We start from the raw sequence: 13,688 nt of genomic DNA, 5'->3' as shown, positions 1-13,688 counted from the left end.
TAAGGCAAAGCATGCAAGTTGAAAGCTCATTGAAGCAACAGAATGAACAAATCCACATTAATTCCAAAATGGTTCAATTAATTCCAAGAAAAATCATGGCTAAACATAACACACAACATGATCAACACACCAAAATTCAAGGCATTTGGACAAGTATAAGCATGGTAATCAAATTCCATAAGGCAAGGCAAGCACAAACAAGCTCAAATAGGACCACAATTGGTACATCAACTTTACACAAGCCTAAAACAGAATCCAAACATGATAAAGACATCAAACCAAAGCCACAACAAACTTCAAAGTGTCTAGAAACAATGTGCAAAATTTCAAGTTCATATGATACACAACCATCATTTCACAAATCATTGAAGTTCATGACTATTCAAAAGTCCACAAATGGCAATCCAGAAAAGGAAATTCCAAAAAAATCAGAAATGAATCTAAAAATTCCACAAACATTCATGATCAATCCTAACATCCAGAAGTAGCATCATGCAAAAAAACACATCAATTGGCATTTATTTGGCATGGCAAAGAAAAACATCAAATTGAGCAAGCAATGGTGTGACACACGTTGTCACACCTACATTAACCAGATCATATCTCAACAACCAGAAATGCTAAAAATGCAAACTCAACACCAAAAGGTCCCTAAAGATGTCTAGTTTAAGCATGCAAAGTTTCAAAGCCGTTGGATTAAAATCCATCATTTCACAAAGCATATGGCAAGGTAGGTCAAGAAAACACATACATACACAATCCCTAAGCCAAATTAAATTCCAACCGTGCACAATTTCTGGAAAAATAGTCATAAAAAACTAAAAATCATGAGGAACAACATGCAAAAATTCCCAGGTCATTTGGATCATCCATCAATGAGTTATGAATTTTGGAAGTGGAAAGAAAAATAAAAAATGTGAATGAAGCATGTTCATGAATGGATGGAATAATATGAAAAAAATGCAAAAGGCCAAATTGGATATGTCTCAGCGGGGAATCGATCTGTGTTGACATTTGAATTGAGGCGCTCAACATATGAAACGCGCCGTTTCATTAAAGTTGCATGGCAATGAGATGCGCTCGTAGCCAATCATTTTGACACGCAAGCCTCGGCATAACCAATACATGGCCATTAACATAAAATCTCATGCAAACAGGCGTGGACAAGATCAAACACAGCCTGGAAATAGAAAACCCTAGGATTCATACAATGTTCATACGTGTTCTTGAGCTCAAGAACAAAAGTGCTCAGAAATTCACAACCAGCACACCAATGGACTCGTCTTTCATCATACATCATAGATCAATGATTAATTTGTTCTAATTCAACCTAGGTTCAAAGATTCGAGCACGAAAAGTTTCATGCATCAAACTTAGATTCAACATAACTCACTCATCTCTCCATGAAATTCGATGATACAAAGCTCAGTGTACTCCGTATTCAAAGATCTACCACATGCATATCACAATTTCAAGAATTAAGGCACGCAATTTCTAACCTTAATGGAAGTGCAGAACTGGATTTGCTGCTTTCAAGCCTTGTAATGTCCAAACAGTTGGTCCAACACTCTTGTACAATGGAATGGATGAAGGTTTAGAGGTTAAGCTTGCACGATTTTGCTTGAATCTTCAACTGCCATTAATGGAGGTGAGCTTCAACAGTTCCAAATCAGCTCGAAAATTGGTGAATCTTGCTTCCAAAAATGTCCAATTATGCTTGTGGATCAAGGATTGATCAAGAACAATGCAAGGTTTATGGAAAATTTTGATGAAAAAGTGAGAGAACCAAGTGAAGAGAATGATGCAAATGGATCTAGATCTGAGCAAAATGAAGTGTTAATCTCATTTCTGTTATGATTATGCTATATATATGTTGTGCTAATGAAACTCTTAATCACAATTAAGCCAATGCAAGTGGATTAAGCTAAAACCAAGTGTTTATGCAAATTGTCCAATTCACCCTCATGTATGTAAAGCAATGCTACAGTACCCGAGTTTGGCTTGGAATTCATTCAAAAATCTGTTTTGAAGCAAATGCAATTGGTGGGAAGTGAAAACAATGCATAATTTTCAAATTACCATTTTCCCTCCAAAATTCAAATGAAAATGCCATGTTTTTGTGATCAAAATGCATGGTATGTGATGCATGAATTGGATAGTACATGACAAGAGAGAAATATTGCAAAAAGAACCACTCCATTTGGCTTTATGGTTCAAAAGTTATGCACTTGTGAAGTTCAACTTTACTTGACCATGATTGATCTATATCTCTTCAACCACACATGAGAAATTCATGATCTTGGACTTTTTGGAAAGGGGAGGGAAAGATCTTCAACTTTCATGTTGGACAAAGTTTCATTTGAAGCCTGCTTGGTCATGTAAACTTGAGGAGAAAACCTTTCCATTTTTGGCAATTTCCAATTACAGGTCACTTACTATTTTTGGAAACTTTTCATCTGACCTCAAATTCTTCATTGTTGATGTTTGAAATGTCAAATGAGACTTGTATGGACATGAATGAGGCCTCTCTAACCATCTCCCACCTTCAAATCCATGGTTGAATGCACAGTTGACTTTGGTTGACTTTCTAGAGTTTCAGATGAACTGCATCTTGACTGATGAGCTTTGAACATCCAACCTTTGGCCAAACCACTTCAAAATAATCCTTGAGTCATATGAACTCATTGAACCAACCCTGAGGCTTTGATCTCATGGAAAATGCACTTGCTTGCTTGCACAACTGAATTTCCTAACCAGTCTGACTGATGACATGCAATGAACTATGTAATGAACAATGCAATGTTAATGACCTAAAATGAAAATGTATGTACAAATGGGAGGTGAAAATTTGAGGTGCTACAGAGGGTTGAAGGCCCAACCATAACCATAGGTGTAGGTCTCGGGTTATCATAGGGCATGCGGTACGCAAAAGCTCTCCTCCTCATCCACGAGGTATAGGGTTCCAAAGCAATACAATTCTTCGGACCAAGCTCTTTCATTCCCTTCCTATGGATCTTGCGCCAAGCGTGAACGATTATGCCCTTCAAGTTTTAGGGATCTTTACCCTCTTGAAAGAATACACCTTCTAACAAAATGTTATTAGGTTTGTCCCTTAAGGGGAACCCAAGCTGACGACGTGCCAAAATAGGGTTGTAGTTAATTCCACCACATGTACCAAGAAGAGGCACATTAGAGAATTCACCACAAGATTCAATGATTTGCACACCATCATATACACGGTTATACCAAAAGATATCACCATTAGTGAGAGACATAAGTCTCGTGGACCACCGTAGACATCCTTTGTTCTCCTTGAAGACGAGCGTCCGTGGCAAGTGCGAAATAAACCACTTGTACAATAGAGGCAAATAGCACACAATGGTACCACCACCCTTTGCATTCCTCATATGCAAAGAGAAATAAGTGTCGCCCAACAGAGTAGGAACGGGATTAAGAGTAGAGAAAATCCTAATAGCGTTCACATCCACAAACTTGTCGATGTTGGAAAATAACACTAGCCCATTGATGAGAAGTACAAATATGGCCTCCAAGGCATCCTTACTCATGGCCTTCCCAAACATAGTAGCTTGAGCAATGAGGAAATCAGAAGGGAGACCTTTAATTCCACCTTTGATAGTCATATGAGCACCAACAATAGATTCTTCTATATGCAACAGATCAGCAATCTCTTGGGAAGAAGGAACTCTCTCCAAGCCACTGAATGGTAACTGATCTAGAATAGGTATACCCACAAGATAGGCATACTCCTCAAGCGTAGGCAAAAGCTGGAAATCCGAAAATGTGAAGCAACGGTACAAGGGATCATAGAACTGCACCAACACACTCATTAGACCTTCATCCACTTGAGTAGCAAGAATAGACAGAAGCTTCCCATGGCGAGGTTTGAACTCCAAGGGATCTAATACATAGGATGTCAAACTCCTTAACTCTTTCAAGTCGGGTAGTCTGAAACTGTACTTCTTCGTATTCCTTCTTTGCTTATCCATGTCTGAAAATTTGCAAATAGACCTCTTAAGTTCCTTGAAACTTTTCTCATTGTTGATGATATGGATGTGTATGAATGCATGAATGCATGGATGCGACAATCACACTCAAGGATCAAGAAAATCACACCACACAAAGGTCACAGGATGGATCAAGTCATCCTTAATATCAATCGTCCATTTTGGTGGATTATGGTTTACACCTTATCAACACCCAAGTTCCATTGATATTAAGGATATACAAGAACGGATCAACCATGAATCAAGGGTTTGTTGCAAGTCACGAGCATGGAGTCTCGGTTAAGAACCACCCAAAGGGAGGGTACTATGGTTAAACCTGACAATCATGTTATACAAGAGGTTCCCATAGTCATCATCCCATCTTTCAGATATTATCGGCAAACGTTCCATAAGGGCATGTAAATGTTGTCTTCTCTTGATAATCTGGGTGAATAGGAATTTGGAAAAATCTAGAGTATCCATCTAAATAAAAAAAGTAAGAATGTCTAGCTAGACGTTCAAGCATTAGGTTAATAAATGGAAAAGGGAAATGGTTTTTCCTAGTTACTTTATTAAGTTTTCTATAGTCGATGCACATACGCCAACCGTTTTCTATACGTTTAGCTACTTGTTCTCCTCTCTAGTTTTGCATGACCGTGACACCTCCCTTTTTAGGTACCACGTGTACAGGGATGACCCACTTACTATCATAAATTTGATAAATTATTCTAGCCTCTAGTAATTTTAGCACTTCCCTTTTCACTACATCACTCATTATGGGGTTTATCCTCCTCTGATGATCTCTAGAGGGTTTAAAGTCTTCCTCCAGCATTATCCGGTGCATGCACACAGATGGACGTATCCCTTTGAGATCTAAAATGTTATAACCTAGAGTTGCGGGATACTTTCTCAAGACATCTAAGAGTTGATTGGTCTCGTCACCATTTAAGGTAGCTCTCTAAGCTCTATTGATGGTTTCTTAGGACATGGCTCCTAGGTCCATATAAGGTTTTGTTGATCTATATAAGGTTCTGTTAATCTTTCAAATCCGTCATCCTCCATTATGGGGGTCGAGGGTAATTTAATTGTTTCAGGTTGTTCTCCTTGGTCTAACTCTCTTATGCATTCATCAATGATATCGGTGGCATAACATGAGTCATCTATGACTGGTGCCATTAGGAATTTTGATAGTATAAATTGTACTTTTTCATCACCTACTTCAAAAGTTATATTTCCTCTCTTGACATCTATTATGGCTTCACTTGTTGATAAGAATGGTATACCTAGGAGGATTGGGATTTCGTCGTCTTCTTTAATGTCCATGACAACAAAATTTGTTGGAATATAGAGTTGGCCAAGCCTAACTGGGATGTCTTCTAATATGCCTATTGGAAATTTAACGGATCTATAGGCTAATTAAAGGGATATCCTAGTTGGTTGCATTTCTCCTAGGTTTAACCTATTACAAACGACTAAAGGCATTAAGCTTACACTGGCTCCTAAGTCTAGAAATGCTTTATCGATAACATGATTCCCTAAAACACAAGGTATAGAAAAACTTATGGAGTCTTTCTCCTTTTTAGCAAGTTTGTTTTCAGCAATAGAGTTGCATTCCAAGGGTTTAGGATCATCAAGTGTACGTTTGTTGGTTAAGATGTCTTTAAGGAATTTAGCATAAATGGGTATTTGGGTAATAGCCTCAGTGAATGGAATCTCAACGTGGAGTTTCTCAATCACTTTTATGAACTTTTTGTATTGGTTATCTAATTTGGTTTGTTTTAATCTTTATGGATAAAGAATTGGTGATTTATAAGGAGGGGGTGGTACATATACTTCGTTATCCTTCACTCCTTCCTTATCTTTGGTTTCTTCATCTTTTTGTTTCTCAGGCTCTACTGGTTCCTCTAGTTGTTTCTCATGTGTAGTCACAACAACTTTCTTTGGGGGTTTTGGTTTATTCAACCTAGGCTTTACAGGTTCATCATAAGTGGCTCCACTCCATAGGGAAATAGTCTTAGCATGCCCCTTGGGGTTGGGTTGAGGTTGTCCAGGAAATTTCCCTCCTATCGTAGTTTGAGCAGCTTGTTATTGTTCCACTTGAGAGATCTGGGTTTAAATCATTTTATTATGGGTAATCACAAAAGTGACCTTGGTGCCTAATTGTGTAATCAACCCATATATATGAATGTTCTGGTTCATGAATTCTTTGTTTTGCTTAGTTTGAGCTGTAATAAAGCTCTCCATGATTTTCTCAAGATTTGATTTCTGAGGAGCAGCTTGCATAGGTTGGTTCGGTCTTTGGGCTTGGAATCCTGGTGGTCTTTGAGGTGTAGAGTTCTGATTAGGGTTGTTATTCTTATAGGAAAAGTTAGGGTGATTCCTCCATCCAGGGTTATAAGTGTTTAAATAAGGGTTTCCTTGGACATAATTGACTTGATCTGGGTTTGATTAAGCTAAAAGATTGCATTTAGTTGTGATGTGTCCTTGGGTTCCACATATTTCGCATCCGGGTTGAATTTCAGCTACGGTAGTTGTAGGGTTAACATATAAACTTTCGACTTTTTGGGCTATGGCGTCCATTTTGGCATTCATATGGTCTAGGCAACTAACTTCGTAAATACCTCATTTGGTTTCTTTCTTTTCTACTTATGCTCGTTCAATTCCCTATTGGTAATGGTTTTATGCCATATCTTCAATGAGAGCGCAAGCTTCGGGGTATGGTTTGTTCATCAGCGCAACACCGGCGACAACGTCGATGGTCATCTTTATGTTATAGATAAGTCTTTTATAAAAGGTAGAGTTATAAGCCATTGTTCTAAGCCATGGTGTGGACAAGCTCTTAATAGTTCTTTATATCTCTCCAAAGCTTCGAAAAGTGATTCGCCATCTTGTTGAGTGAATCTGGTTATTTGGTTTCGTAGGATAGCGGTCTTACTCGGTGGAAAGAATCAAGCAAGGAATACTTGCTTTAGGTCATTCTAAGTGGTTATTGAATTTGCTGGAAGGGAATCTAGCCATGATCATGCTCTATCTCTGAGGGAAATAAAATTGTTGAATAAACCCTAGGTTGAATAAACCAGAACCCCCAAAGATGAAGAACCATGATCGCCTCAGGAGAAGCACTATTGGTTTTTAAGGTATCAACTAATTGGATGAAAACTTTTAAATGTTGGTTCGGGTTCTCAGTAAGGAGACCTGGGAACTTGTTTTGTTGCACTATTTACAACAAAGAGGGTTTTAATTCAAAATTATTAACTGGAATAACTGGGTTTACAATACTAGAATAGGGCTTTTCGTTAGAAGGCAGGGCGAAGTCCTTAAGAGGTCTTTGGTTTTGTTCTTCGGCCATTGCTCTTCTAATCTTGTGGAGCAAAAGACGAGTGCTAGCGTATCTTGCGGGATCTTCTATTGGATCTACTAAATTTCTGATACTGTGAGATCTTCACATTGACCGGCAAAAGGGGGCGCCTTAATCTAGACGATGTAACAACAGGGTATGAAATTTGACGTAATTGGTCCCCGAGAACGGCGCCAAAAACTTAATGCGTGCTTTCTGCAAGTATACGGAATACGTTAGAGTAATATAAAAAATTATTGATCCCACAGAGATAAATGTCAATCTATCGATTACTATCACTATGGTGTTTATCTAAGGCTAATAAAACAGATGTATAGAATGCACAGGAATTAAAAATTAGTGAAGATAAATTCAGAGGAAATGATACAGGAATGTAATTCACATCGATTAAACAGTACTCCTATTGTTTCTAAATAGAATTACTTATGGGGCAATATTTTCTTCATTGAAAAAGAGTTAATTAAAAAGGAATTGTCGTGTTAGCATAATCAGAATCGGACCTAACCTCTAATATATACTAGCCGCTCACGTTGCACCAGTTGTGTATTGCGTTAAAGTGAAAAAGTCATTTTTTATATAATTACCTCTAAGGCTCAGTTGAAAAGTGCTTTTGATTGAAAACTTTTAACATAAAAGGGTTTCCGGCATATGCTCGGCCAACTGGATCCTAAACATATAAACGCATCCGAAAATAGTTTTAAAATCACTTTCTAATAATATTAAAATATCCTAATTAATTTAACAAAGCGCTTTCGATATTTTTATCAATTAAAAGCTAATCAAGTTTTATCTTAAATGTCGGACGACTTTCGATCTTACCCGACTTAATCAGGATCTACTTTCGTAGTAACCAATCAAATTAAACACAAAAAACCATGTACTAAAATCAAAACAGCTCCTAAAGTATTCATACATATACAACATGCAGAGTACCATCGAAACGACGGTCCGCACGTTCCAGCACTAAGGATTTAGATGGACATGGTTACGTTAAACAACATAACATATAATTGATTTATGGAATAAGTCATTTAGGGAAATAAAGTGATAAGTGTGCAAATGGTTTTAAAAGTGAACCACGGAATGAATACGTTCAAAATATGGTTTGAAAACGAAACTTTTGCGATGATAATAAATCTAACAAGTAATCGTGCGAGGAAATTAACAAATTAAAGGAAGAGAGAGAAATAAACAAATTAAAAGCGGAGCGAGAAATAAAAAAATTAAAGGCATTGCGAGAAATAATGAAATTAAAGGCAGTGCGAAAATAAACAAATTAAAGGCGAAGCGAGAAAATAAAAAAATTAAAGGCAATGCGAGAAAATAAACAAATTAAAGGCGAAGCGAGAAATAAATAATAGTAATGCGAATTGTATTAAAAATGTGCTCCAAATCAGAGACTTGAATCTGGTACAAACTTGAAATAAATCTGACTTGAAAGTAAAATGATGGAAAGATTAACTTCTACTCTACGGTACTCCAAACCTGATTACAACAATGATGCAATAATCCTCTGATGTGAAGAATTACTTCTTTAACAGTGTGATTCTATGGCCTATACTGCAACTAGACTTGGATGCCTAAAACTAAAAAACTAGGTCCTATTTATAGTGTAACAATGCCTCAGAGGTTACATAACACTTTCAAAATTCGTGTGGAGAAAAAATCTCTAGTCATGGGCTCTTCCAAGCAACCGCCCTTGACTGAGCGTAGAATAGGAAGATGGCGCTAGACATCTAGGCATGACGTCCATCATGTGTGCAAAGTGTGGAAGATGTGGTCTTATGACCGTTGAAACGTGGGTGAAAGCCTACACATCATGGCTACCCACATGGCCAACGCCATGTGGAACGCCATGTGTGTATTTTCCACTAAATTTTTTTTATTCTTGCTCTTTTCGCTTCCTTTTTCCGTGAAAGGCTTTATTTAGGCAATGTACCTGAAAACAAGACAAATGGTATTACAAGGGAGAAGATAAGAGTTAAAGAACCAATATGGACCTTTTTAAAGTTAAGGGACCAAAATGAACCTCGAGGTTAAGATACATAACTAAAAAGAGTATTAAACCGAAAATATGTCATGAGATCCAAAGTCTATGGTTTGCAAACCCAAGAAATCCATTTATGGCCTTAAACAGGCTTCCCGTCAATGGTATTACAAATTTTATAAAGTAATATCCTCATTTGGCTTTGAGGCTAACCCAATTGGTAACCGTGTATACCTAAAGTTTAGTGGGAGTAAATTCATTTTCTTGATACTATATGTAGATGATATCCTTTTGGCAAGCAACAATATAGGCTCATTGCACGAAACCAAGAGATTTCTCACAAATAAATTTGAGATGAAAGATCTTGGGGATGCCTCATTTGTATTAGGAATTCAAATACTTAGAGATTGTTCTCGATATATTTTAGGATTGTCACAAAGGAGTTATATTGATAGAGTTCTGGATAGATTCTCCATGAAAGATAGTAAACCAGGAGACACACCCGTTGCTAAATGAGATAAGTTTTTTCTCAAACAGTGCCCCACTACGGATCTTGAAAAGGAAGATATGCATAAGGGTCCATATGCTTGAGTTGTGGGAAGTCTTATGTATGCTCAAGTTTGCACCCATCCTGACTTAGCATTCATTGTAGGAGTTCTTGGCATATATTTAAGCAACCCTGATATGTAACATTGGATAGCAGTAAAGCATGTCATGCACTATCTGAAGAGAACAAGAGACTTCGTGCTCACCTATCGAAAGTTAGATAACTTTGAGATCATTGGGTATTCTTACTCATATTTTGCAGGATGTCTGGACAGTAGACGTTCCACATCTTGTTACATCTTTCTCTTGGCTGGAGGTACCGCCTCCTAGAAGTCTTCCAAACAGACTTTAATGGCTCCCTCCACCATGGAAGCAAAATTTATGGCTTGCTTTGAGGCATCAAATCACGCGATTTGGCTGCGAAACTTTGTCACAAGCCTACACATCATTGGGAGCATCGAAAGGCCCTTGAAGGTTTATTGTGACAATAGTGCAGTTGTGCTCTACTCCAACAACAACACAAATTCTACAAAATTAAAATTTATTGATATCAAGTGTCTTGTTGTAAAAAAAAGGGTTCAAGAGAAATAAATTTTGATGAACATATAGGGACAAACTTAATGTTAGTTGATCCAGTAACCAAAGATTTGATACCTAAGGCTTTTCATGGATATGATCGTCACATGAGTATTGATTTTGAGATTGTCTTAAATTAGTTGGAGTTTTTTCCTTATTTTTCTATATTCTATACTTTGGTTTTATTTTGGTACAAATTTTATATTATGTTTAATTTTCTGCTGAAATAAAAACTTATGTGATACTATTGTTATAACAATATCAAATTTTTGTTATGTGCAGTCTTTATTGTACAAACTTATATATTTTTCAAACTTGTACTTTTTGGGGTTTAATATTATTTTCAAACTTGTACAAATTTCTACTTTAAAATTTGTATGGTGTTGCTGTTTTGAGTATTATCTTTTTAGATAAAAATAAATCAATTTTACATTATATTGTGTTACTTACGGCCGGTTAATACATCATTTTGAATTTATCTATATACTTTTTACTTTCTTATAAAATTTTAACAAAAACATTATATTCTATATCTACATTGTATTTTACTTTTCATCAATATGATAAACAATAAAATATTATAATATTATTTATTTTAAAAAAAATTATAAAAAAAATTCTTTTTTAAATATTAAATTATACTTATATAAAATTATATGATTAGCTAACTTCATAACTTCATTAATCAATATTTTGTATTTTATTAATCAACTTTGTTTACTCTTAAAAAAATATTTTTAATATTTGAATGTTTATTAATCAATTTCATAACTTTATTAATCATTTTTTTATTTTTTATTAACTAAGTTTATTTTACTACTAAAAATTATTTCTAATTTTCGAGCGTTTATTAATCAATTTCAGAAATTCATTAATCAATTATTTATATTTCATTAATCATTTTTATTTCACAATTTAAAGACCCTGTCAAGGACAGTGTTCACGGGAGAGTGTTCCCGTACGTATTGTTCATAATATTGTTCATAAATATACTTTTTTTATTAATAAAATGTATTATTCATTGAATAAATACGGTAAATAATATATACTATATATAAGCATTGGTCTATGATTATGGTGCATGAATAGCTGAAATTTTAATGGGGTCTTTATCTGTGCTTTGCAAGGACTCTTATACTAGTAATGGTTTAAAATTTAAAACTTAAAATAAGCAAAATGAAAAACTATAAAAATCAGTTGTAACTCTACTCATTGATTTTCAGCTCACTATTTGATATGACATGAGCAAATAGGACTCAAAACACATAAGCAACATTAATGGTTTTGTATACGCAAATTCCAATTACTTTTCAATGTTCACATAAGAAGAAAAAAATACAAAGAAACTGAGTAACAATATAATAGAGAAATAAGAAATATCTAATCTGCTTCTACACAAGGAACATGGTAAATCAAATTAATCAAACCACAAATAATCTATATTTCTTTGCAGCATATATATCTTTTTCTTTTTCTTCTTCTTCCATAGATTTAAAGCCTAACAATCTCAGGAATATGAACAGGATAACGATCAATGCAATCTTCCCAAGGTCCATCAATGGGTGTCTTAATGCTTCTGTTACATTTCCACACAGCACTATTGCACTTAAATCCACTTCCAAAAGCTATTTGCCATATTCTATCTCCTTTCTTCATCCTTCCTTTTGCTTCAATATAGTTTAATTCATACCATAAAGACGAAGAAGACGTGTTCCCGAATCGGTGCAATGTCATCCTCGAAGCCTCGACGTGTTCCGATGATAGCTGAAGATTCTTCTGTAACTCATCGATCACGGCGCGGCCACCAGCATGAATACAAAAGTGCTCAAAGGCTTGTTTGAAATCAGGAATATAAGGCTTCCATTTAGGGTTGAAAACTTTCTTTCCAATGAGTGTTAAAAGAAAGAGTAACTGTTCTGAAGCTGGTAGAACAAGAGGGCCAATAGTTGTTATATTTGATTTCAATGCTTCTCCTGCTATAGCCATGAGATCTTTTGAAAGTGAAATTCCTACTTTACCTTCTCGGTCTTCTTCTTCGAAAACGCAACGGTAAGCTTTATCGTCTGCGCCTTTGTGTGTTCTAACAACTTGGAGTAATCTATATTTAGCTCTTTTGTGTTCCTTTTTTTTGTTTGATAAAAGAATTGCAGCACCACCCATTCTGAATAAACAATTTGGTAAGAGCATTGCTCTTTCTTTTCCTTGGTAATAGTTTGGTGTAATGATTTCTGTGCTCACAACAACCGCGTTGGAATTCGGATAAACTTGGAGAAGATCACGCGCTAAATCGATGGAGATTAAGCCCGCGCTGCACCCCATTCCGGAGAGGTTGAAGCTTTTAATGTTGCGTCTAAGTTTGTATTTGTTGATCACCATGGCAGACAAAGAAGGAGTTGGAGAAAAGAGGCTGCAATTGACTATAAGAATGTCTATGTTATTAGGTTTGAGTCCGGTTTTCTCGAACAACGAATCCATTGACGAGAAGATAACAAGCTCGGCTTCACGTCTCGCTTCTTCCATGGTCGGATTAGGCGGGATATAATGGATTGCTGGAGGCAAACTTGTTTCCTCTCCAAGGCCCGACCGTTCGAGCATCCGCATTTGGAACTCGACGCTTTTTGGATTGTCCTTGAGGATTATTCTCGAATGTTCCATGAAAGTAGCGAAAGGAACGCGACAAGTAATCGGGGGTTTGAAGCAAGCGTAATCGACTAGGTAGATTGTGTATGGTTTAGACATGAGGTATATTGTTGATATAAAGATGATGAGAAACATAGAGCATAGGATATGTATGATATCAAACTCAAGGGAGTTAAAAAGATTGAGAGTTTCGTAAGGGCCTAAACGTAGTGATTCTATGAAGATACAAACCATGATGGTTAAGAATGTAAGGGTGATAATATGGTTCACAAAATATTGAAATAAAAGTTTAGCATGCTTGTTTTTTGAGGAATTTTGCAACATTGAAGGCATTTTAGTTAGCACTTTGATGAAAACAAGAAAAGGTTATATGATATGTTGATTGGTATGAGAGTTGAGAGAAGAAAGAGTATGGAATTTGATGAATGATAATTAGTGTGAGGATGTGGTTTTAAAGGGATGGATGGACCTAAGAAAAGCAATGGGGCAGATGAAAAGATTAAATGATGAAAGTTGATTCACATCTCTCAACGCTCATTGAAATTTGAACATCAATTTTCTTAACTTCCATTTCCAT

At 36.0% G+C, this 13,688-nt stretch overlaps 1 protein-coding gene and 1 non-coding gene across 2 annotated transcripts; one reads left to right on the top strand and one right to left on the bottom strand.

Moving 5' to 3' along the window:
- Positions 1 to 6,821: 6,821 nt before the first annotated feature.
- On the top strand, positions 6,822 to 6,928 carry LOC127124686 (small nucleolar RNA R71). The gene has a single exon (XR_007804146.1). It is a non-coding gene; the product is annotated as a small nucleolar RNA R71 (small nucleolar RNA).
- Positions 6,929 to 11,737: 4,809 nt separating this feature from the next.
- LOC127118930 (3-ketoacyl-CoA synthase 6) lies at positions 11,738 to 13,581 on the bottom strand. The gene has a single exon (XM_051049164.1). The coding sequence runs from the start codon at positions 13,442 to 13,444 to the stop codon at positions 11,963 to 11,965; it is 1,482 nt and encodes a 493-aa protein (XP_050905121.1). The 5' UTR covers positions 13,445 to 13,581; the 3' UTR covers positions 11,738 to 11,962.
- Between the last annotated feature and the right edge of the window lie 107 nt (positions 13,582 to 13,688).

Source organism: Lathyrus oleraceus, chromosome 2, assembly GCF_024323335.1.
Source record: "Lathyrus oleraceus cultivar Zhongwan6 chromosome 2, CAAS_Psat_ZW6_1.0, whole genome shotgun sequence".
NCBI classification, from domain to species: Eukaryota; Viridiplantae; Streptophyta; class Magnoliopsida; order Fabales; family Fabaceae; genus Lathyrus; species Lathyrus oleraceus.
Note: the sequence above shows the minus strand (reverse complement) of the source record. Positions and strands in the feature narration are given on the sequence as shown.